Here is a 26096-nt window from a genome sequence, read left to right as displayed (position 1 = left end):
TAGCCTTCATGCCCCTACTCATGGCTGTATACCAGCCTCTAACACCTACAGGCATTACCTGTGAACTCACCAGCTGAGCAGGCTAGGAAATCAGGCAACACATAGGCATCATACTCTCCAAAAATTCAGGGAGGAAACAGAAACCAAAGAACAAAGCATCCACCAAAGAGAAACCCAGAAATCAATACCTGGACATATAATCATCCCAAACCCATATGATTAGATGCCAGTATAAAAACATAATCAATAACAGTCAGGACAATATGTTTGTCCTTGAGCCCAGCTATTTTACCACACCAAGCCCTGAGTGTTCCAACATAGCTGAAGCACAAGGAAAAAAAAACCTTAAAACCAACTAAATGGAGATGATAGATCTCCTGGGGCCTATGCTGGGACACTTAGCTCAGCCTGGGTGAAGGGAGGAGGGGACTGGACCTGCCTGGACTGAATCTACCAGGCTGAGCTGAATCCCCAGGGGAGTCCTTGCCCTGGAGGAGATGGGAATGGGGGGTGGATTGGGGGGAGGACAGGCGGGAGGAGGGAGGACAGGGGAATCCATGGCTGATATGTAAAATTAAATTAATTATAAAATTAAAAAAAATGTTAATTCAGAAATAAAAAAAGAAAATGAATAAATCCCTTAAAGAAACCCAAGAAAATACAAAAAAAATTGAAGGAAACAAATTAAATTGTTTTAGATCAGAAAATGAAAATAGAGGCAATAAGAAAGCACAAACAGGAAATTCTGGGAATGAAATATTTATGATTTTGAATAGGAATTACAGAGTCAAGCTCCCCCAACAGAATTCAAGAGATGGGAGAGAGAATCTCAGACATTGAAGATACTGTGGTAGTTTGTAGGAGGGTGAGTTGGGAGGGCGAGACTGGAGGGGCAGGAAGAGGGAAGAGGGGGATCTTTGATTGGTATGTAAAATGAAAAAAAAATTTCTTAAAAAAAAAAAAAGAATCCCAAAACAACGCCCATACAGAGTACTTAGTTGCCTACGAGACTCTTGTAAAATCTCATGGAAAATCAATCTGGCTTAAAAGAAAACATCTGACCTTGTCAACATTAAAAAAAAAGAAAGAAAGGAAAAAGAAAATGGCCCCCAAAGACTCAATGGGAGTGGCATTATTGAAGGTGGAGACTTGTTGGAGGAAGTGTGTCACTGGGGTGGGCTTTGAGGTTTCAAAAGCTCAAGCCAAGTCCAGTGACACTCTCTCTTTCTGCCACTTGCCTATCTAGATGTAGAACTCTTAGCTACCACTCCAACACCATGTCTGCCTGCATGCTGCCATGCTTCCTTTCATAAAAACAATGGACTAAACCTCTGAACTGTAAGCCAGCCCCAATTAAATATTTTCCTTTGTAGGCGTTGCCATGATCATAGTGTCTCTTCACAGCAATAAAACCCTAACAGAGACAGAAGTTGCTAGCAGGTACTGGGGTGGTGCTGTGATAGGCTGAACAATGTTTTTGTTTGAAGGAATGTGGAACACTTTGGGACTTTGGACTAGAAAAGGGATTTGGATACTTTTAAGTGGGGCTTAATAGGCTATACTAGTAGGAGCATGGAAGATAGTGGTGCTAAGGATGATATGAACTATGGGGCTCAGCTCAAGAGGTTTCAGAGGAGAAGAATATCAGAATGTGGCCTAGAAATCCTTCTTGTGATATTTTGACAAAGAATGTGGATGCCTTTGCCCTTGTCTGAAAAGTCAGGCTGAGTCTGAATTGAAGAGTGCAAATTGATTGAGTTTGGAGAAGTATTTTAAAAATAGCCTACTGTTGATTGTGTCCAATGGTTTTAGTGGCAAGTCTTATGCAGATCTATAATGAAAAAGAGCAAGCTGGGCAAGGAAAAATTCAAAATGTAGAGTTTGAAGAGAAAAAGGTCACCAGGGAAGTATAAACAGATTAAAGAAAAGCCTGATGTTAAGTGGAATAAAGGGAGTGGTGGCCTCAGTGGTAACCCCACCCAGCGAGCTACCACCTTGTGATAAGGAATTAAAGAAAAGTGAAAAGGAAATAATGAAAAGCCAAGGCTTCAACATGGTGGTGCACACCTTTAATCCCAGCAATTGGATGGCAGAGGCTAGCAGATCTCTGAGTTCAAGGTCAGCCTGGTCTACAGAGAGTTCCAGGACAGCCAAACATAGGCAGTGAAGGAAACCATTAAAACCAGAAAACTGTTGACAATGTATTTGAATGAGGAGGCCATGTTCCAACCCCAGCAAGCAGAAGAACTTGGCAGCTTCAACCACGTGGTCCTGGATTTAGAGATAAGGATACAAGAAACACATTATGAAATCTCTCTCTGCAACTAAGGAAAGCTGTTGAGGCCAGGCTTATGTCAGGACTGTCCCTGCATAGAGGCTCAGAGAGGCGATTGTGTGAATCTATGAAGGTGAAACTTGGAATGCCTTGGAGACCCCAAGGCATTGGAGATGCCAGAATCATGGGATACCTGATGAGGAAAGCTGCTAGCAGGGTGTGGAACCAACCTAAGAGGAATAGGTCTGTTGCCGTCAACAGTGCTCTAAGAGGTTTGAGATCTGAAGAGGGTTTGACATCAGACATGAAGACACAGAGTTTGGAGTTTGCCAGCTGGTCTTGCTTTGGTCCAGTATTTCCTCACTATGCTCCCTTTCCTCCCTTTTAGAATGGTAATATATATTCTGTGCCATTATATATTGTATGCATATGATCTGCTTTTTATTTTGATTTTTTAGGGGATTATATTTGAGAGATTGCCATGAGTCTCAGAAGAGATTTTTAGACTTTGGTTTTTCGAGACAGGGTTTCTCTGTGTAAGCTTTGCGCCTTTCCTGGAGCTCACTCTGTAGCCCAGGCTGGCCTCGAACTCACGGAGATCCGCCTGCCTCTGCCTCCCGAGTGCTGGGATTAAAGGCGTGCGCCACCACCGCCCGGCAGATTTTTAGACTTTTAAACAGGGTTGAGACTGTTAAAGACTGTGGAAACTTTTGAAGTTGGACTAAATGTGTTTTGCATGATGATATGACTGTAAACCTATGAGCCCAGGTAGTAGAATGTGGTGGTTTGAATGAAATGGCCCCCATAGGTCCATAGGGAGTGGCATTGTTGGAACACCAAGCTCACCTGATGGTTCTATGACACACTGTCTTAGTTAGGGTTTTTATTACTATGGAGGGACACCATGATTACAGCAACTCATAAAGAAAACAATTAGTTGTGGTGGCTCGCTTACAGTTTCAGTCTCCTAACAACATTTTGCTATACTTATAAATCAGTCTCGCTTACCCATCATCAGAGATGCTTGCTCTGCAGTTGGTGGGAACAAATACAGAAATCCACAGCTGTGTAGAGAGTAAGAGACCTTGGACCACTCAATCGTAAATGAGGTGCCTCCGTCAATTCCTCCCATTAGGCTCAGGGACCTCTGCAGATGAGGAGGCAGAATGATTACAAGAGCCAGTGGGAATGGAAGATACCAAGGAAACAGTGCTTCCCAAACACAACAGGACTGAGGCACATATGAACTCACAGAGCCATTGCTATATAAATCATCATAGGCAAAGCCCACAAAAACTGCCACAGTCATTTTTTTTCCTGAAAAAATTTAAAAACTGGATTTGTTTCTGAGGCCTTTTTAAAAAATTTGGTAAAAAGAAAATAGTAGAAAAAATTATTATAAAAATTTTGACAAAATGTTTTTTGACAGTTTTATCTTTCGCTTCAGGTACTAAAAGTATAATGTAGTCACTAATCACTTGTGTGGTTCATTATAATTACACTATAAGTTTTGTTTCTTTCTCATGATGTAGCTCATGTTTTACCCTTGCAAGAGTTATATACATTACATGTATGTTATGAGACTAAGATCACAGCTGGTCTTGGTCATTTTTGTTTGTCAACATCAGTGAGAGTTTATTTACTAATCTTGTACAGGGTAAATGCTCATAAATGATAGATGAAAATAAATTTTATGAAAATAAAATAGATTTCCATTTTCAGGCAAGCCATTGGGATATTGAAAATTATTTTTCTCTTCCTAAACGAGATAGTAATTTCATAGAAAGTAAGAGTCAAGAGGAAAGCATGAAAATAAATCCTATATTTTCTAAAAAGGAGTCATGCTCAACAGAAGATTCTCTACTTACTGAGGAAAACAAAGATATTTCAACACACAAGTAAGTACTTTTACTTGTTATCTGGATGTGAAGTCTTAATAAGACATGGCTACAGTTGGACCTAACTTCCTGTCGTGCTCTGTAGCTATCCAATGGCAACCTCAAACTTTTTCTTAAGGTTTGGAGATTATTGAGTATTTGTGTGTGGTGTGGATATGTTCTTAGGGCTACTTATGTATTTTATTTCTTGCCTCCATTGATTATTAATTCTTACCCTCCCTTCATATTTACATTCTCCATCTATGTCTCTCTGTCTGTCTGTCTCTCTCTCTATCCCCATTGTCTCTCTATCTCATTCAGGTGATCCCTGACAAGGTCTATTCATGCAACCCAGGTTGTTCTTAAATATCATTCTGCCATAGTTTTCTCAGTACTGGACTGCATGCCTTTATTTTTTTTAATTAAATTCATTTATTTATTTCACATCCCAACTGCAGTTTATCCCCTCTCTCCTCCCATCCATTCCCTTACCTACCATTTTTCACCATCCACTCCTCCTCTGTTTCTGTTCAGAAAGGGGCAGGCCTCCCATGAGTAACAACAAATCATGGCATATCAATTTGCTGTAGGACTAAGCACCTCCCCTTGCAATAAGGCTGGACAAGGCAACCCAGTATGAAGAATAGGTTCCCAAAAGTCAGCCAAAGCATTAGGCACAGCCTGTGCTCCCACTCTTAGGAGTCCCACAAGTAGACCAAGCTACAAAACTGTAGGCAGATTCTTCTGTCCCACCAACAAGCTCCCCAGTAATAATGCTGAGACTTCTTAATTATGAAAACTTGGCCAGTAGCTTAGTCTTGTTTCTAACTAGCTCTTACAACTTAAATTAACCCATTTCTATTAACCTGGATATTGTCATGTGTTTCATGGCTTTACCTGTCCTCCAGCATTTCTTGCTTCTTCTGCATCTCATGGAGACTCTGCCTTTCTTCTTCCCAGTGTCCTCTGTGTCTGGCTGTCCCACTTATACCTCCTGCTTAGCTAATGGCTGTTAAGCTTTTTATTAAACCAATAAGAAGTTGTTTTGGCAAAGAAAATATCTTCACAGTATACCTAGAGATCATTTAATAACATTCCCCCTTTTTTTCTAAATAAAAAGGAAAGGGTGTATAACTCTAACATAGTAAAACTATATATTAAGAACAATTATCAGGTAGGAATTACATTCACAATGTGCAATTCATTTTGCAATTTTGGAGAAAATACTCCACAATTTATCCTATCTTGGTGAGTCCAAAGTTCTATACCTAATTTACCTTCTGTCATAACTAAGGAAAATTATAACTATAATTATCTAGTCTTCAACTCTAACAAAGACCCTAGAAGGATATTACCTGAGTAGAAAGGAAGTGCAATGCAAGCCACTTCTGAATCACAGAGACATATTGTTGCCTGGCCAGTCATTCAAAGTTTCTCTGCAATGTTAGAGCATTCATCTTTGGCCTACAGGCCTATAATATCTTAAAGATTTTTGTGTGTGTGTGTGAAGCAGGAATTTTTGAAGGATTGTCCTACCCCGTCTTGACAAAGTTCAACAGTCACTTTCTTTTGTATCCTCCTTGTCCAATTTGGACAGCATATTGTCAGTAGTCAAGGCAAAGGCAGTTCCTTGCCCAAATGGCTATCTTTTGCCACAAAACAAGTAAATTCCATATGGAGGTTCTTCAATGTGCATCATGCATTTTTAGAGTAAATTGATGCTGCCAGGAACAGATGTGTCTCACTGTCATGAAAAGCCTTATGTTATTAAAATATTTTAAATGCCATATTCTGTAGTTCTTTGCAGTGTTTGAAGACCATCTATGTATCTAACATATATCTCTGTATGACCTTGAACACATACCTAACATGACTATAAGTATGATTGTTATAAATGACTATTAATATGTATTTCTTATTTATGCATTGCATTTTAAATGAGTTACAGAAGCACAATACCCCAAACAAGAGTAGAAACATACCTATAGTATAACAAAAATGACTTTAAGTTTGTTTTTAAATAAATCAAAATCCATACCAATGTAAATTATTTTGAGATTAGTAGTTGCTTTGGGTATTAAAATAGATTCAATAATCTACCCTTTTTCCCTATCATTTCGATATCCCACACTTTTCTTTTCTTAAAGAGATCCCTTAATCTAACCTCCTTTGAATAGTATTTTCTTAACCATGACCAGTAACAACTTGCAACCAACTCCTCCCCCTGAAACAAAGATAAACATCAATAAATAATCCATCTTTTGGGAATGTGGGTGTTGTTTTCTCTAGACTGCTTCCTATTGTTGGGGGGGTGCTGGAATCTTTTGGAGAACTTTGAGAAAATCAGGATAATGGATGTCTTGACTAGAGTAGTTTGTGAGGCTGGCCAGTATTTTCAGGGGGTCTTTCTCAACCAAACCTGATCATCTTCAACCTTGAATGAATCCAGGGCCTTTTGTTTTCTGTGGGAACAAAAGCATAACCTCTTACCCAAAGTAACACATCTGTTGACTTCCATTTTGAAGTCAAGACATTTTAAAAATATGTAAGTTAGTTTAATCCAGGAGCCTCTATAATCTAATGTGTCTAAGCAGCTATAGTTCATTCATCAGCACTCAAAAATTTTAAAGACAACACAATAACATACAGCATACAGACTCTCTGGTTTTTTTTCCATCTTCACATGGCTTTTTTCTTTTATATTACTTAACTCTTATTTTTAAGGACTTTATTATTTTAAGCTTTTTTTTATTCCTTTCCTTCTCAAGCCTATGTATATTTTTAAACACACTGTAACCTGATTAGAGGTTTCTTCTGTCTGGATCTGTCTTTATTGAGCATCTGTATTGCTCTTTGATCACATGAGATGAATCTTAAACTGCTTTGTCAGCCTCCAATGCATTAGTGCATGGTGTTAGCACATGGTGGCTGGTGGCTAGCTCCATCCTGCAGGCAGCTGCTGGGAGACATGTCTCTATATTGTGTTGAGATGAGATTAGGAGGCCATGCTTGCCTCCATTTTTGTGTTTTTGGAACCTTTCCTTAAGCTTTTTTTTAGGTTTTATGTTGATATTCATGGCCCTGGACATCAAATATCACTTGTAGGAGGATTTTTCTGTCTTGCTGACCAGCTTCCAAATAATGATATGGAGACTTCTTATTAATTATGAAAGCTTGGCCAATAGCTTAGGTTTGTTTCTAACTAGCTCTTACAACTTAAGCTAATCCATTTCTATTAATCTACATATTGCCACATGGCTCATGGCTTTACTTATCTTCCAGCATGTCTTGCTCACTCTGTGTCTCCTGGTGACCCATCTTTCTTCTTCCCAGTGTCATCTGTATCTGGATGTTCCACCTGTGCTTCCTGCCCAGCTAATATCTATTTAGCTTTTTATTAAACCAATAGGAAGGCTCATTGGCAAAGACACACCTTCACAGTGCTCAAAAAGATTATTAGACAACACACAATGGTCACATATATGTAGATGGCCCAGGTTGGTCCCATGCAGTCTCCCTGGTTGTTGGTTCAGACTCTTAGCTCCTATGAGACTAGGTTAGTTGTTTCTGTAGGTTTGTTTGTGATATCCTTGACACCTCTGGATCATACAATCCTTCTTCCCTCTCTTCAGCAGGATTCCCTGAGAAGGCTAATAGTTGTCTGTGAGTCTCTGCATCTGTTTCCATCAGTTACTGGCTGAAGGCTCACTAATGCTAACTGGGATGACTATTTATGAGTGTAGCAGAATATTGTTAGGCATCATTACATTGACATTTTTTTCTCCAATTGCGTTTGGTTCTATCTTAGATCTCTGGTCCACCCAGCCTCTGGGTCCTAGAACTCCATGAACTCCATGTAGTGTCAAGAGTGGGTTCACTCTTGTGGCATGGGTCTAGGACTGGACCAGTCATTGGTTGGCCACTCACTCCCACAATCACTGAACCACTCTTACCCCAGCACATTCAATAGGCAGAACAGACTGTTGGTCAAAGTTTGTGCAGCTGGGTTGGTGTCCCAATTTTCCCACTAGAATTCTTGGCAGGCATTGATTCCTAGTCTGTGTTGTCTAATCTTTGTTTTTCTAAATATTTTTTTAAATTTTAAATTCAAATATAATTATATCATTTCTGCCTTTCCCTTTCTTCCCTTTTTCCCTCTCCAGTTCATGGCCTTCTTTTCTCTTATTCTTGTTACACTTCTATTTCTATTCTGTCCTCAACCTAATTATGAGAAATAGCCCTTTTCTTTGATAATCAGTTTTTCCTCTCTTTCTCTCTCTCTAGATATATCTTATATCATCTAGCTTTATTATCTATCATGCAGAGTTCTATTTATTGATCTATTTGTCACATATATGTCATCTATCAACCATCTCACTATCATTAATCTATCTATCTATCTATCTATCTATCTATCTATCTATCTATCTATCTGTCATTCATCAAACACTATCACCTCAGAATGTTTGTCAGACTGTATTCCTATTTTTTTTTTTTGGTAAAATACACAGGAATTTGAGCAAAAGAAGTTTCAAGAGCTTAATTCTAATTAGATATTACTCTTTTTAAGTTTCTACCTTTCTTTTGTTGATTAGACTTATCATTTCCCCACATTACTCAGCAAAACTCCATTCTTATTGCCTACTTACTCTTAAATGCAAGGAAGTTTCAATATTTATTTAGCTTTATTTCCTGTATTATTCTTAACTTATACTCTCATAATTTCACCTTCTATTTGAAACTATCATATTTGAGGAGATAATTCTATCTATTCTTTCTCCTATAAAATTGGAAGTTTACCAATATACATATATATTTGGTTTATAAAAGTTCAACTAAAAGTACCAAAAGTTCCTCTATACTCCTCAGTCTTGTGTTTGTACTGAACAGTTGTTACAGTTGATGGATAAACATTGATATTGTGTTGTTCATTAAACTTCATAGTGTAAGGCTCATTTGTTATGTTTTACAATTTCTGTGGTTATTTTCCTTCTCTATCCTTAGCTGTAAAATCTCCATCTTAAAGTATGTAATCTGTATGCTCTTGAACTCTGTCTGGTTCTTGCATTTCTGAGTCCTAAGCCCTGATCACAATGTACCTACATTTGGGGATGCCACCTTTCTGGAATTAAAGAAAGCTTCTCTAGCTATTTGAGGTCATCTAAATTCTCATCTTTTGTTTCTTCTTTCAGATTTAATTCTTGGGTATCTTTATAGTATTTCTCCTGGTTGCTTATCTACCATCCCTGTGACTGAATTTAGCACCCACTGGTATTACGCTTTCTTCTTAGCATTGCCTGTCCCATAGTGACATATAATTAAGAGTTATATAGTGAACAATCCTTCCAGGCTAGATTCTTTCACTAAGCGATACACATTTAATGTTCCTCAATATTCACAGAAGACTTCAGAGTTCATTTCTTTTTACTCCTAAGTAACATAAATGAACAATTAATCTATTAACATCAAATAATGTCTTGTTTACCTCACAAGTTGGCAATCATATAGAATAAAATTATAAATAATAACTCCATTCTATTTGCATGGATCTATTTCTGAGCTTTTGATCTAGCTGTCTGTTTTTACCAGCATAGTCCTGTTTTAGTTATTGCAATTGTATATTAATCCTTGAAGAAAGGTACAGTTTGTTCATAGTATTCTTGTTTTATTCCTCTATATTCTTTTGGCTGTTCTGGTTCTTACACCTTTTCATAAAAACTTCAGTCACTTTGTTCATATCCATAAAATATGTTTCTAGAATTAAGATTATGGTTGTTATTGAAATGTAGGTCAGCTTGGGACAAACCAGTATCATTCTTTCTACTCATGACCATCTATTATATGACAGACTATTACTGGGGAGACACAACTCATCCCACTGGCCCTCACAAAGTGAAACAACAAAGACTGAATTAATGATTGAACCAAAGTACAATTTGGTAAATGGATGAGTTTTTATCAGGATTACTAATGGAAATATGGGTGAGAGCTAACATACAGAAGGGTTGGCTCAAAAAAGTAGCTGTGCCTTGAAAAAGACTGTGCCAACACAACCCAGGAAAGCTGCCATACTTGCAGGCCACTGGCCAGGTGGAAGAAATATCTCTGTTCAGCTTTACTGGTCACATGGCAACTGTTTACTGCTACTATCAAGCTGGGAGGTACCTTCTAGAAACCTGCAAATTTCCACTTTTTGAGACATATGACCTTTTGTTTACCTGTAGTCTCTTGAGTCCTGCCCCCTCCCAGTGGAGGGAATGTTTCAGTTCAGAAGATCCTTCTATACCACAGCATCTTCCTATTTGTATATGTCTTTTTTTAAAAAATGTCCTTCTTTAGAGTTTCATAGTTTTTCTAATAGAGGTATTTTCATGTGTATTTTGTTGGAGTATACTTAAATGTTTCAGTGTTTATGCTAGCGTAAACGGTATACTTCAACTTCAAATTCCAACTGTTTGTTCATTATATATAACTAGATTTTTTATAAAAAAAAGCCTCTAGTATCACTAAGTCTTGCTATAGCAGCTTATTATTATTTACAAAAGTTTTTTTTTTTTTACTTTTTTTCTTCATAGACAATAATATTATTTTCAAACAAAACTGTTATTATTTCTTTTTCTCCAATCTGTACCTATTTTCTTTTCTTTTTGTATTAGCTACAAATTCTTCTAATCTGATGTTGAATCTAGGGAGGATTTTATAAGTTGATTTCTAAATGGTGTACAAGCTTTGCACGTGTACATTTGAATAAATCTCACTTGACTGTCATATATAATTCCTTTTTATACACAGTTGGATTGGCTTAATGTTATAGTAAGGTGGTTGAAACTGTGTTCACGAGGGAGATTGGACTGTAGTCCTTCTGGGATTTGCTTTGGTATGAGAACTGTGCTGCCGCCTAGAATAAGTTACTAAATGGTCCTTTGCTCCTATTTTTGTGGAACAGAATTGGTATTTCTTGTGACTTACATGTTTTCTAGAATTTACTGGTGACACCATCTAGGAAGCCCCTCTTTGGACAGTTTTTATTAATTCAGTAAAGAACTATTATATGCTTATGAAAAGCAATGCTCCCGTTATACACATATAATTGCAAAGCATAATCTGGTAGGCATTTGAACTTACTGCTTAAAGAATAAAATTCACTCACTATTTACTCCAAATATGGAAAGAAATAATGCTTTAAAATGATAAGAAAATTGTCGTATAGAATTCTCATCATGTATCAATTGAGTGCTGCTAAGTCTTTCATGTTGCCCAATAGAATATCATCCACAGCGCAAGTTGCCTTACCTTCTGTCTATTTTCCAGTTGTTGAGGTTAAGAAATGAAGAAGGTAAAGAAGAAGGGAAATGATGGAATCACAGTTCTCCAGGCTTAGCACATGAGCAGAGTGTGAGCTTTAATATAGGAGTACATGCAGTTGGGAGTTCTTTGGTGGCCTCCACAAAGGGATCTTTGTTTTGAATGTTTCAAACTGATGCACCCATTAGTTGTCTACTGAGGTAATGAACATAAGGTGTATTTAGATTACAGCCTGTGAACAACTTATGCACTTGTGTTACTTGTGTACTGCTTGTGTTAATTTCTGTGTGGCCATAGGAAATTCATACAGACAAACTTACAGTGATACATACTCTACTGCGTTCTCCTTCCTGCTTAACTGCTGAGCTCCTACCCACAACACTGCCTGGGTACCTGTTTATGTCTTAATGAGATGTCAATCCACTGCTACCCTCTAATGTCATTTCAGGGCTTATACTTTCAGTTTGTTGACTGGTCAATATGAAATGAGGCTCAACATGAAATGAGGCTCAAATAAGGGAATGTAAAGTGTGCTTCACTTTGTGGAAGTAGGCATGAATGCACACTGAGTCTCCTATGATAATATCAAATTTCTGTTTGTTCCTTCTTCAGAGTGGTAGTGGGCACAAACATTACAAGATCTGTTTAGAAGCAACCCCTTGGTGCAGTAGGTCAGTACAAGGAATCTACCACATCATTTGGGAGCAAGGGATATAGATTTTTTTTTAACTCCCAATTAATAATTTTGCTTTTTGATGCTTTCAACTTCTACTGACGTCAAGACAAAAGAAAAATGTTCTCTTTTTAGCAACCTGCTATGCTAAATTGAACTTTGGTATTTATTCTTTCATCTCTTTGAATTGTAGCTTTCCAAAATGTCAAGTAGCAATTTATTCTCCGGCAAAGGACATTTTTGATGTAGAAATAGATCATCGCCAATATATACAAGCATAGAAGGCAGAGAATGGAAAGACTTTGCCAAGGATAAGATACTTCCCACCAACTCTGTTTGGAGATGAGAAAAAGGGTTAACTGAGGTCAACACAGCAAGATCACGGTTCCTCTTTTTCCCATATTCCTAAGAGAGTCAATGTAAATATTATATATCCCAGCCAACAAGCCAGTTACCATTTTAAAAATAAATTTTCATTTTATTTATTAGACAGAGAGGGGGGAGATAGAAGGAGAGAGAAAGACAACAGAGAAAGGCAGAAAGAGAGACAGGAGAGACAGAGAGAGAATGTGAAGTAGAGTTCAGTGTGAAATGGTTAAGGTAACACCATCTTGTCCTGACTCTGTTTTGTGTCTGCCTGAATATTTCACAGCTTTCCACACCCTAATAGCATCAACCATCTTAGCAAGCCTTCTGGGACTGTCTGAAACCCTGACCATGGTCCAGACATAGTAACTAGAATAATTGATGCTTTTACAGGCTAAAACATAAAACTAAAATAACTAAGAGGAAGTGTAAATCATAAAAACGGTCATGTGATATCTAGAAAATGCCACTAAGCTCAGCAAAAAGAGAGGGGTTGCTCTAGACCCCCTTAAACACTGATGTAATTAGTTGTTTTCTTTTTTAATTTAAAATTGCTATACATATGAGCTTCAACACCAAGAGGGTCTGAGGCATGAGACTGCTCTTAGTTGCTGGCTGATAAAAAGAGTTATTTACATTAAATTTGTTTAATTAACATAGTTGTTCATAAGTATCTCATGTATATCATTTGTCAAGGGAAACTTTTGGGAGTCGGTTCTTTCTTTCCATCATTGATTGAACCCAAGTTGTTAGACTTGGGTGGCAAGTGCCCTTAGTTGCTGAACCATGTTGCAACCCTTAGAGTCCCATTCTTTATGACAAATTGTGTTACTATAAAAAAAAATCAGTGTTTTGAACTTATTTTTAACCTCTTACTGGATTTTTATCTCATTTTGTTCTGTCTTATCACTCCTAGACACCTTGTTTTATTAAAAATAGTGCTGGTAGGTTTTAAAATTCATGGATTTTCCTTAAAACTGGAGTTTTGTTTTCTCCATTTGGTCTTCCCACAATGAATATATGTCTGAAGGCCACAGACAATTTCAGGATAGGGAGGCACAATTTTATCAGCTGTGCAGCATGCTTTTCAAGGGACAAAAATCACATAAGAACAGTTGCTTATGCTCTTTAAAATTGTGCTTATTCCAGATAATTGGCTTGTAATAACTTTGTGATTGTTGTTATGAGACAGCATATAATAATGTCATTTAGGAATTATGTGGTAATTGAAAGAAATGGTTACAAATACATTCTTACAGTTGACTGGTTGGTTGTATCCCTTGATTCTCCCAGGACTGTGACAATAAATTTATCTGCTGTGACTTGCCAGTTGTAATTTCTAGTCTTTTCTACAGATTTAATAAATCCATCTTTTTCAGCCTTGGAAAATTGTTTTTTGAAAAAAAAAAACATTTTCTGAAGCCCAAGCTCTTTTACTTAATTAAATGAGTAAACACACAGAACTGACTAGGCTAGTTCCTGTCCTGCAAAAGTGCAAAAGAAAAACAAGTGCGTCTGAAAACATGAAGAGAGTTGAGGAAACTTTCTTTTTGATGACTAGGTAATTGCAGGTGTCAGTATATTTAGATGAGAGGAACGAGACAAGAAAGATGGAGAGGGACAGAAAAGGTATAATGAAGCAATAAGGAAGAAACATGAAGAATTAAATAGTTTAAGTTTTATTTTCATCTGAATGCCCCCAATTCTTTTCCCTAAAAAAATAATTTGATACCTATTATATTCTGGCTTAAACATGAACATTTGGCTTCCATAACAATTAAAATATTGCATGAAGTCATGGGTGAGAAGTAGGTAGGTGGTTGAGAAGTTATCTTAAATGTAAATCTTGAAGATGAAGATGAGTGGAGAGCTTGAACAACTAACAGGAAGGTCTTAGTGCTAAGTTAGCGATGGATACAGAGAAACAGATCTTCTCTTCCCTTTTAATTCTGCAAAACAAAAACAATTGCCATTAATATCAGTCACTTTTCTATTGCTGTGATACATCATGACCAAGGAAACTTATAGAAGGAAGGGCTTATTTCTGGCTTACAGTCCCAGAGGGATGAGAAACTGCTGAGAGCTTATGTCTCCAACCACAAGCAGGAAATAGAATGAACTGAGGATGGAAGGAAGGTTTTAAACCTCAAAGGTCACACTCGAGTGACTCACTTCCTCCATCAACTCCACACCTCCTAAGTTCACCCAAACAGCCAAACAGCATCACCAACTGGGTATCGAGCTTTCAAATGCCCAAGAACATGGGGTTCATCTCATTCAAACCAGCAAACTATTTAAAAATGAAAAAGCAGTGGGGGAACAAATGAAGGGGTGCAACAGGAAACAAGAACCATTATGGATGCACAGTTTTTTTCCTAAGTGATAGCAATAGGTGGTGCTGGCACTCTGTTTTAGTAAGGGGTGCCATTGCTGTGATGAAACACCAAGACCAAGAGTAGGCTGAGGAGGAAAGGGTTTATTAGGCTTACACTAACACATATTAGTCCATTGTTCAAGAAAGTCAGGGCAGGACCCTGTAGGCAGGACCTCATGCAGAGGCCATGGAGGAGTGCTGCTTACTGGAATGTATTCCCACAAAGGGGGATTATGTGCAAAATGAAAAACATTTAGGCAGTATATCCTCAATATATATTTTCACCATAAAAGTAATACAATTTTTTCTTTACTAAGCCCAAAACCCCAAGGTGGTTGGCCAAGGTTTTCAAAAAAATTTGGAGAGAGAATTTTGGATGCACATTAAATCAATTACATGTCGCTCAATTATTGTGCAAAGTGGTGATAACAAAAATATTAAGTGCCTTTAGCAATATTTATTTAGTAAATAAAATTACTTAAGACCAGTGGTTCTCAACCTTCTTAATGCTGTGACCCTTTAATACAGTTCCTCACGTTGTGGTGACCCCAACTATAAAATTATTTTGTTACTTTATAACTGTAATTTTGCTACTATTATGAATTGTAATGTAAATATCTATGTTTACTGATGGTATTAGGCGACTCCTATGAAAGGACCATTTGATCCTCCAACGGGTAGTGACCCACATGTTGAGAATCACTGCTTTAGTTAGTCCTTTTTTTGTTTTGTTTTGTTTTGTTTTGTTTTTTAGAGCTGAGGCCTGAACACAGGGCCTTGTGCTTGCTAGGCAAGCACTCTACCAGTGAGCTAAATCCCCAACCCCTATTCCTTTCTGTTTTTAATATAACCACTTCTGTGTTATATATACCTGTGTATTATTAGTACATGCAAATATTGTCAAAATTAATTGAAATGCAAATATCAATGGGGGATTAGTATATAGTTTTAACACACACACACACACACACACACACACACACACACACACACACACATACACATACACGCATGCACCAAAAATACAGTAAGGGCTGGCGAAATAAAACCATGACTAGAATGCTTGCTATGAGAAAGACCTGAGTTCAAATCTTCAAAATCCACATGAAAGCTGAGTCTGATTCTATGAACTTGTAACCTCAGTGTTCCTACCACAAAATTGGAGACAGAGATAAAAGAATTCCTGAAAATGCTCATGGGCTAGCGTGCCTACTGTTGGTAGCAGTGAACAAGAAAAGGACCCTGCTGCAAACAGGGTCACCTTGCTAAAACTTCTGTTTAATCCTTTGGTCTTTCCCACAGCTCATACGAAAAAATAATTTTTCTAGCTTCTCAAGTTTAGATACTGTTGTTACCGTTAAACTGCTCCCATAATATGCCTTTTAAACATATGACATGTTTACTATTCTTTGGAAATTTTATACATATATGCATATATTTTAGTTATAGTCACTCTCATGCCTTTCTCCAACTCTGCTCAGATCCACTACCCATTTGCCCTGTTCTTCCCAATTTCAAGCCCTCTTTTCTTGTTTCATTTTTTTAAATAAACCATTAAGTTTAATTTTGTGCTGCCTATATACTCAGAAGTGTGATGCTTTGTACTGGAGCACAGCTGATTTACCAGGGTCACACCCTTAAAGGAAACTGACTCTTCCTCTCCCAGCAGTCAATTGTCAATAGTCCCTCAGCTGGAAGTGAGGCCCCTCAGTCCCTCACCCAGCCACACTGGAGTGTTGACTGGCTTGATCTTGTGTAGGTCTTGTGCAGGAAGTCACCACTGCTGCATTTATTTGTTGTCTTACGTGTGTATGAATACGTGTGTATGCACAAGTGTTGTAGTATGTGTCTGGAGTTGGTTCTCTCCTTTGACCATGTGGGTTCCAGGGATTGAACTCAGATCCACAGGAAGTGGCAACTCCCTTCATACACTGAGCTAGTTCATTGGTCTTCCCTTGATATCTTTAGGCTGTTGTTGTTGGTTGGTTGGTTTTTGTTGCTTTTGGAGTAGGGGTTGACTTTGAGATAGAATCTGACTGTGTAGTCCTGGCTGGCCTTGATCCTAGTATAAAGACAAGGCTGCGCTCAGACTAAAAGAGATCATTCTGCCTCTTCCTCCTCAGCCACCCTACCCAAGATATCTTCCTCATTGTTTTAAATTGGATTTTTTTGTTTGTGAATATGAACATTTTGATATGTGTACTGACTTCTAATAATTTAATAGGGAAGTTGAAAGAAATATTAGAAGCATATTAGATTGCTCCCAGCAACATCTTTAATACAATCGTCCATTCTTTGGAGAATCCCGATGAGATGCACCCATGCAGCATCTTACATGCTCTTCTACTTAATCACTATTATAGATGAGACAAATCTGTCCATTTGTATGGCACCCATTCATCAATGTTCATTATGGTTCTACAGAAATAGTAAGCAATTCTATTCCCTCTTTGACTATATGTCACATTTCCCCTTTTGACCATCATTTTAAAAATTACCTTAGAGAGGGATTAATTATAAAGAACCAGGAAAAAGTCAGATGGGAAATGAAATAGAAATTTACATTAACTTCACAGTGATTTTCATAAAGCAGAAGCTGCACTTCACTCTTTGTGTTTCTTATGCCCTTGCAATAACAGTCCACTATGCTCTATCATTATTAGTAAGGAGTTGACATTTAAAATTGTATTGCTATTGATTACCTAATTATTTTGGCAATAGATGTCAAGTTAGAAAGTAAATTAGAAAATCAATAGACTTAAAGAAAAGCATATAAAATTCATAACGTTCTAAGTTAGAGATCATCTGACATAAAAGTCTTCAATGACTGACAGCCAGCTTTTGCCAACAATCTGTGGTGATAATTATCATATACTCAAATAGGAAACATAAAGACCTACTAATTTTTGAAATTTAAGTCTTCAAAACCCTAAAGGAGTATGCTATCATTTGGGGAGTGAGTCATATTTCTTGATGTTTTGTCTGATCTTTCTGAGAATTCCCAAGAGTACTAGAACATGCTAGAAAGTGGTGCTGGAACTCTCTTTTTAGCATAAAATTACATTGTATTGTTGAATAAAATAATAACCCAATTTCATTGAGCTCTTATCATATGATTTTCAGCTCTTTTTTCTACTTAAGTCATTTATTCTCACTATACTTCCAGGTGAGGGATATGTTATTTTGTTTCTCTTTTTTTTCATTTTTTTATTATTTAATTTTTTTCTTTTTACATACCACCCCCTGTTCCCCCTCCCTCCCCTTCTCCAACTCTCCCCACCTCCCCCCATCCCCTCCTCATAGAGGGTAAGGCCTCCCTTGAGTAGTCAACATAGGTTGGCAGATCAAACTGGGGTAGGACCAAGCCCCTCCCCCCTGCACCACAGCTGAGTAAGGCATTGCACCACAGGGCATGGGCTCTGAAAAGCCAGTTCTTGTACCTGGGATAAGTCCTGGTCCCATTGCCAGGGGACCCACAAACACATCAAGCCACACAATGGTCACCCACATTCAGAGGGCCTAGTGTGGTCCCATGCAGGCTCCCCAGCTGTCAGCCCAGAGTCCATGAGCTCTCACTAGCTTGAGTCAGCTATGTTTTTGGTTTTTCCCATCATATACCTGACCCTCCCCACCTCTTGCTTCTATAATCCCTTTCCCTTCTCTTCAGCTGAACTCCAGGAGTTTGGCCAAGTGCTTGACACTGGGTCTCAGATGTAGGTTCTATGATGACAATTAGGGTAGATACCAATCTGAGTACAATGGAAGGCTAGTTCAAGCACCCTCCCTACCATTGCTCTGAGTCTTAGCTGAGGACATCCTTGTGAGTTCCTGGGGATTTTCCTAGCTCCAGATTTCTCCCCTTCCCCTTAGTGTTCCATTCTGTCAAGATATCTCTTTCATAGCTCTTCCTCTCCATCCCTCTCCCAACTCGGCCATCTGGAACCTTCATGTTCCCACCCCCCATCCCCTCTCCACTATTTCCCCCTTCCAGTTTACCAAGGAGATCTTAACCCTTTCCCATTCCTAGGATGATCCATGCATGTCCTTCTTAGGGTCCTCCTCTTTACCTAGCTTCTCTGGGGTTGTGGAATGTAGACACAAATTTTCTTTGTGTCTATTATTTACTTATAAGTGAGTACATACCGTGTTTGTCTTTCTGGGTCTGGGTTACCTCATTCAGGATTTTTTTTTTTCTAGTTCTATCCATTTGCTTGCAAATTTCATGATAACACTGGTTTTTACTGCTGAGTAGTACTCCATTGTGTATATATATTCCACATTTTCTTTATCCATTCTTTGGTTGAAGGGCATCTTGGCTGTTTCCAAGTTGTGGCTATTACCAATAATGTTCCTATGAACATACTTGAGCAAATGTCTTTGTTGTAGCTAGAGTTTTCCTGCCTGGCCCACGGTCAGGGCAAATCTCTCTCACCTGCCAGTCCCACAGCCACTCAGACCCAACCAAGTAAACACAGAGACTTATATTGGTTACAAACTGTATGGTCGTGGCAGGCTTCTTGCTAACTGTTCTTACAGCTTAAATTCATCCATTTCCATTAATCTATACCTTGCCACATGGCTCGTGGCTTAGCGGCATCTTCACATGCTGCTTGTCCTGGCGGCAGCTGGCAGTGTCTCTGACTCAGCCTTCCACTTCCCAGAATTCTTCTCCTCCTTGTCCTGCCTATACTTCCTCCTGCCTGACTACTGGCCAATCAGTGTTTTATTTACTAACCAATCAGAGCAACACATTTGCCATACAGAACATCCCACAGCACTTCCCCCCCTTTTTTTTTTTTCAAAAAAGGAAGGTTTTAACCTTAACAAAGTAGAATTACATATAATTTGGGAATTTGGGCATAGCTTCTCTTACTACTTCCTGCTTGAGGGGGGCTCTGTATCTTATGGGGACACAAAGAAAATTTTAGGACTATGGAATAGTCCATGAGGCTGTATTGTCTGAGCCAGTTGCCTTCAAACCATTCTGGATGTTCGATCATCTGGGCCATGGTGTCATCGGAGACCTTTCAGGGGGTCTTGACTGGTCAAACCTGATGTATCTTAATCTGGAACAAATCCATAGCCTCTGGCTTTCTGTAGGAACAAAAGCAGAGTCTCCTTTCTAAAGCAACACATCCTTATATCCAAATTTTGAAGTCAAGGTATCTTTAAAATATACATATTGGTTTAACTCAGCTTCCTTTACAATCAAATATCTCTCTGCAGTTAAGAATCCCAAAGACAACACAATCCAGATTCTCTGTGTAATATTCATCTTTACGTGGCTTATTTTTTATATTAATTTTACTGTCTCTTTAAAGACTTTATTTTTTAAAACTATGTATTTGTTTATATAACTGTATATATCACCTTTTTTCTCTTTCAAGCCTACGTATATTTTACACACATTGTAAACTATTACATCTGAATCTGTCTTATTGTGAATGTATTGCTTTAAACTGCAGCAGCTGTGGCTGCTGGCTCCACCCAGCTCAGCTTCCCAACATGGTGGTAGTATGTTTACCACCAGCTCTGGGAGCTATCGTGGGTCTATGCTTTTATCCAAGTAGCATGTAGCCCAGAAACCTCTTTTTTTGTTTTATACTAGCAAAGGCTAAATCCACCATGCAGCTTAATGTGCCACTTGCAGAGGCCTCATTCCCGCCATATGGCGGCAGGTCCAGGGCACATGCTAGGAACCCACAAGTAGCTCAAACCGGCAGCTGCCACTCATTTGAGAGAAACAATTAGGAAGCTGTTTTTAGCTCCATTTTAGAATCTTTTTTCTCAGTTTTTAGGTGGAAACTCTTGCCAACTCGTTGGGCGCCATTTGTAGCTTGAGTTTTCCTGCCTGGCCCACAGTCAGGGCAAATCTCTCTCACCTGCCAGTCCCACAGCCGCTCAGACCCAACCAAGTAAACACAGAGACTTATATTGGTTACAAACTGTATGGCCGTGGCAGGCTTCTTGCTAACTGTTCTTACAGCTTAAATTCATCCATTTCCATTACTTTGTAATGTGACTGAGCATTTTTTGGGTATATACCCAAGACTGGTATTACTGGGTGTTGAGGTAGATTGATTCCCAGTTTTCTGAGATACCACCATATTGATTCCTAGAGTATCTGTACAAGATTGCACTCCTAAAAGCAGTGGAAGAGTGTTCCTCTTTCTCCACATCCTCTCCAACATAAGTTGTCATCAGTGATTTTGGTCTTAGTCATTCTAACAGGTGTAAGATGGTATCTCAGAGTCATTTTGATTTGCATTTCCCTGATGGCTAAAGATGTTGAACATTTTGTTAAATGTCTTTCAGCCATTTGAGATTCTTCTGTTGAGAATTCTCTGTTTAGCTCTGTACTCCATTTTTATTTGGATAGTTTGGTATTTTGATGTCTAGTTTCTTGAGTTCTTTGTATATTTTGGAGATCAACCCTCTGTCAGATGTGGGGGTGGTAAAGCTCTTTTCCCATTCTGTAGGCTGCTGTTTTGTCTTATTGACAATGTCCTTTGCCTTACAGAAGCGTCTCAGTTTCAGGAGGTCTCACTTATCAATTGTTGCTCCTAGTGACTGTGCTGCTTGTGTTTTATTTAGGAAGTGGTCTTCTATTACTTTAATTCCCATTTCACATCTGGGGGAGTCGGGAAGAGAGAATCAAATATCCACCCACAGGATTCAAACAGACATTCTAGTTGCTGAACTAAAACTTTCCTATTATGCTATGATGCTTGCCCAGCATGTACCAGATTAAAATGATGACGAATTGCTCTCCAGCCACCCAGTATCTTGTGAAGCACTTCCTGTAGCAGAGCCACTATCCTTTATTTTGTTTTTATGCCTAGTAGGACTCTGGAGTTTTTGTCACAATTATCACACTTCCTGTCTACATCCAGAGCGGAGAGAAATTGATGTCCTGTCTGTTGAAACCATAGCGCCCCCTCCCACATTACAGTGTAAAGCCTTTTTGAAGAAAAAAAAACACAAAAAAATGTATTTAAGCCTTTTCTTGTATTCCTCTGCTTCATTATTTTTATCTGTGCACCTTCTCTTAGGAATATTCACCCCTTTCCAGTTCTCAGTATATTTTCATGATAACCACTCTTCTGAACGGTAGATATCAGTGGAAAGCGAACAACAAACAGGTTCTTGGCCTTAGAGTATGTAAATGATTTTGCAATCTAGATTTACACAGAGATGCCCTTTGCATTCAAGGTTTATTAGCCTAATCCTACTCTATATGTAGTCATTTAAGTAAGGTAATCAATATACTATAATCCTGGAAGGTTCTTTTACTTTTTGCCTGCTTCTGTCTATCTCTGCATGAGACATTTTTTTTCCTACAAAAGATAGTTAATTTAAATTATACCCAATGAGGATGCAAAAACAGTTCAATAAGGGTAAGAGGTCATAACACTTTGAGGAAAGTCAAAGTCTGGCATTAATTATTCAGAAGTGGGACCTTCCTTTTGATTGCTTTTGCAGTCAATTTATGTATATGATACTTTTCTAGTGAAATTGTATTATTAATCTTCCAGTTACAAAGCTTGCCTATGTGGCAACCTATCTTCCCTATATTCACTACCAAATTCCTACTGTTGCAGATTTCTTTGCAGTCTTAAAATGCTAGATTTAGTGTGTGAAACCCAGAAGTGGCTAAATAATATGCTAGTTTTGAAAATATTTATTTTTATTATTTTTTCCTTATGTGTGTGTCTGTGTTTAATTTTGTGATGATGAATATAGGTGCCGACAGAGGCCAAAGGTACTGTGTTCTTCTGGAGCTGGAGTTACAGGCAGTTGTTAGCTATCCAACATGGGTACTGGGTACCAAACTGGGGTTCCCTGAAAGAGTAGTATGTGCTATTAGCAGCTGAGCCACCTTTCTAGTCCTGATAATATGCCACTTTTTATTTTATTATGCCCAAAGTTTATTTTCAGAGAGCAGAGCTCTCTTAGAAAATGTGTGATTCCAAAGGGATCTCTCATAGATACATGAACACTCAAGAAATAGCACCCAAGTTTTTGCCTCACCTCTCCTAAAGTATGGGTTGTTTGGTAACTTGCTGCTAAAGAAAAATTATATTACAATGAGTAAAGAAAGCTTGTTATTAGTGTGAATTTGACAACATAATATTCCCCAGGTGATAAAGGTTAATAGCAGCAGTCAGGTGACAATGTAGGTCTGGTAGTATATAATCAAGACAACACTTCACCCTCATTGCCTTCCTCCCAATGACCAATAACTACAGTGTAACCACATGAAAAAAGCCACACAGGTTCAAATTAAGGGTTAGTCTACTAAAAATATGACAAGTGCTCCTTAAAACTGTCAAATTGTGATAAACAATAAACATGAGAAAGTATCATAGGCTAGAGAAGGCTCAGGCTTCAGATACTTAAAATTTTGACATTACAGAAAAAGGACATTAAGGAAAAGCAACACTAATAACACTAATAAAATTTAGAGTTTAGTTAACTGGGTGCTAATATTGACTTGTAAAATAATTTCTTAACATTTCTTTTCTGCATTTATAAGTGCATATGTTATTTCCTAAATTCATGTGCACCATGTACCAATAGCAGCCCGTGGGGGCCAGGAGGCATCAGATTTCCTAGAACTGGAGTTACAGGTGATAGTTGTATAAAGTGCAGACATGCCCACTCCAAGGTATGGTTGAGAGGAAGGGTTTTATTGTAAACATAAGGGAGAGTCCATCCAGAGGCATCTGGAAGAGTCTAGATCAGGAAGAGAAAATAGTACACTGAATATGGCCAGCAGATTAAAACAGGCCATGAGATGAAGAGAGGAAGAGAAGAGATGACCAAGAGACAGAGGCAAGAGAGAAGGTGCCAAGAAAGGAAGACAAAGACCAAGAGGTCGCATGGCCAAAACGGCAGGGTTATAGCGAAATGAGAAGCTGGGGGAAAGGGAAGTCCATGAGCTGCAGAAACTTAGGGTAGTGGCTTGAGTGAGAAGAGCTGAGAAGAGGTATGATGCCAGTATGAACTCTGCAAGAGGTGTTTGTGATTCTGAGAAAGCCTTGAGGCCAGGATGTGTTTGGTATGCTAATAGGTACCACAGTTAGCTGTTCATTCCATTTCTTTTGGACCTGACATTCCAGCCTTTTTGTTGATGATAATAACATAATCTCTTCTGTAACTGCTTCACAGTTCAAAGTAGGGTGCCTGTTTGTTGGGACTTAGGAAGGTTGAAATGCCAGTCGAAGGCCAGGAAGGTAGGGAGTCAGGCAATGGCCAGAAAACATCTGGTTCGCTGTTTCTCTTGCTGCCCATGTTCTCCCAGGTTTTAGCATGTATAAAGTGAGGCCGTGTTGGCATCAAGGTAGGACTGAAGGGAACATTTCTATTGTAGATCTGAGGAAGAGTATCTCCAGAGGCATCTGGAAGAGTTCAGGGCATGGAGAGAAAGTAGTACATTGAACAGGGCCAGCAGATAAGACTTGAGAGGAGGGGTGGGATAGAGAGCAAGAGAGGAAGAAAGAGACATGACCAAGAGAACATGCATGCTCATGTGCGCACACACACACACACACACACACACACACACACACACACACACAGAGAGAGAGAGAGAGAGAGAGAGAGAGAGAGAGAGAGAGAGAGAGAGAGAGAGAGAGAGAGAGAGAGAGAAAACATAGAGAATGCATAGCTGAAATGGCAGTGTTACATAGGAATGAGAAGCTTGGGAAAGGGAAGGCCATGGGCGGAGAAGTTTAGGGTAGGGGACAGGGTTAGAAGACCTGAGAAAAGCCACAGGTGATGTGATACTGAGAAATCCTGGAGGCCAGCATCCACTTTGGTATACTAATAGGCACCACAGATAGCCATTTGTCCTGAGTTTCTTTTGGAAATTTCTTTTTACAGTAGTGAGCTGGCATGTGGGTGCTGGAAACTCAATATCTGTCCTCTTCATGAGCAGTCAGAACTCTTAATGACTGAGCTAGCTTTCCAGGTCCTAATATTGCTATCTTAAAAATGTAGTAAGTATTAATGTAAAACATCCAAAAAAGGAAAACAAAATGAGTGAGGGCTGTCCCAGAATTCGATGCCATTATCATGACTTTTCTATAAATCTAAAAATACTTTCTAGAGTGAAAAGTTTATTAATGAGTAAAAATAAAAAAACAAGTCAATAAATTCTTAAATTATGTAAATTGCATCTGATAGTAACATAGAAGATGATACACAGATTGACTTTACTTGTATTGATACTCCAAGCTGAGTTTGTGAGATACTGTAAAATAGAACAGAGGAAAGAAAGGCAATAAATTGACATTTATTGAATAATATTATCATAGATACTTCATGGAACTTCAAGCCATTGGACCTCTTTCAAAACCAGAGCAAGAAGGTAGGAAAGATAGCTCAGTGGTAAAAGCATTTGCTAGTGTTGTAGAAGACTGGAGCTTGTTTCCAAGCACTACATATAGAGACTGTAGTCTCAAGTGTCAGGGAGAGCCGACACTTTCCCTGTTCTCTGTGGGCATCTGCATGAACAGTCATGAAAGCCCTCCCCACCCCTCCACACACACACAGTTCCAAAAACCAAAGACAACCACAGAGTTTTCTTTATATAGAAAGAAAACTGAGACTGTGGGTTTAAGAATTATCTCGTCATTCTATCGTTACAAAATCTGTAACAGAATTGGGAATAAAAATTATCAGGTGGGAGAATGCCAACCATGAAAAGCTAGGAGATATGGGAAAAGGATGCAGAGTAGGAGGTCAGCAAATTCCCATTATTCCACATGACTTGAGAAAGGTGGACATTTCCAAGTCTGGTGCTCCTTACACACTCAGAGGGACTTGGAGTCAGAAGTTTTATCTGTTAAGCTAGGCATCTATAATAGTTAGTGTTAAGCATCTGAAGATCATTTTCTCTTCTCCGCCAGTGTTGTACAGTGATATAAAACATTTCTCCTCTTGTATTAGTCAGAGTTCTTTAAGGGATAGAACTTGTGTGTGTGTGTGTGTGTGTGTGTGTGTGTGTGTGTGTGTGTGTGTGTGTGTGTGTGTGTAAATTATTAGAGTGGCTTATCAGCTGTGGTCTTGTTAGTCCAACAATGGCTGTCTCCCTGCAGAAAAGTCAAGAATCCAGTAGTTGTTCAGACCATGACTCAGAAGTTCCAGTCTGATGATGGAGTCTCAGATGTTTCCTTGAAAGCTGCTGGTCTTCAGTGAACACTGTAAAACAAAGAATTAGGT

At 38.6% G+C, this 26096-nt stretch overlaps 1 protein-coding gene across 5 annotated transcripts in view; it reads left to right on the top strand.

Annotated features, from left to right (window-relative positions):
- Positions 1–26096, top strand: part of Wdr49 (WD repeat domain 49) — a 164724-nt gene that overhangs the window by 119147 nt on the left and 19481 nt on the right. For 4 of the 5 annotated variants that reach the window (XM_052731666.1, XM_052731669.1, XM_052731665.1 and 1 more), the window contains one exon: positions 3998–4173. In XM_052731666.1, the coding sequence (XP_052587626.1) occupies positions 3998–4173 (176 nt within the window). Of the gene's footprint in view, positions 1–3997; positions 4174–26096 lie in introns of those variants that run through there. The other variant, XM_052731668.1, reaches the window with a different exon arrangement.

The sequence above is a fragment of the Peromyscus californicus genome, unplaced genomic scaffold (genome assembly GCF_007827085.1).
Source record: "Peromyscus californicus insignis strain IS unplaced genomic scaffold, ASM782708v3 Scaffold_9__1_contigs__length_137607984, whole genome shotgun sequence".
Taxonomy (NCBI): Eukaryota; Metazoa; Chordata; class Mammalia; order Rodentia; family Cricetidae; genus Peromyscus; species Peromyscus californicus.
This window is presented reverse-complemented; position numbering and strand designations above follow the sequence as displayed.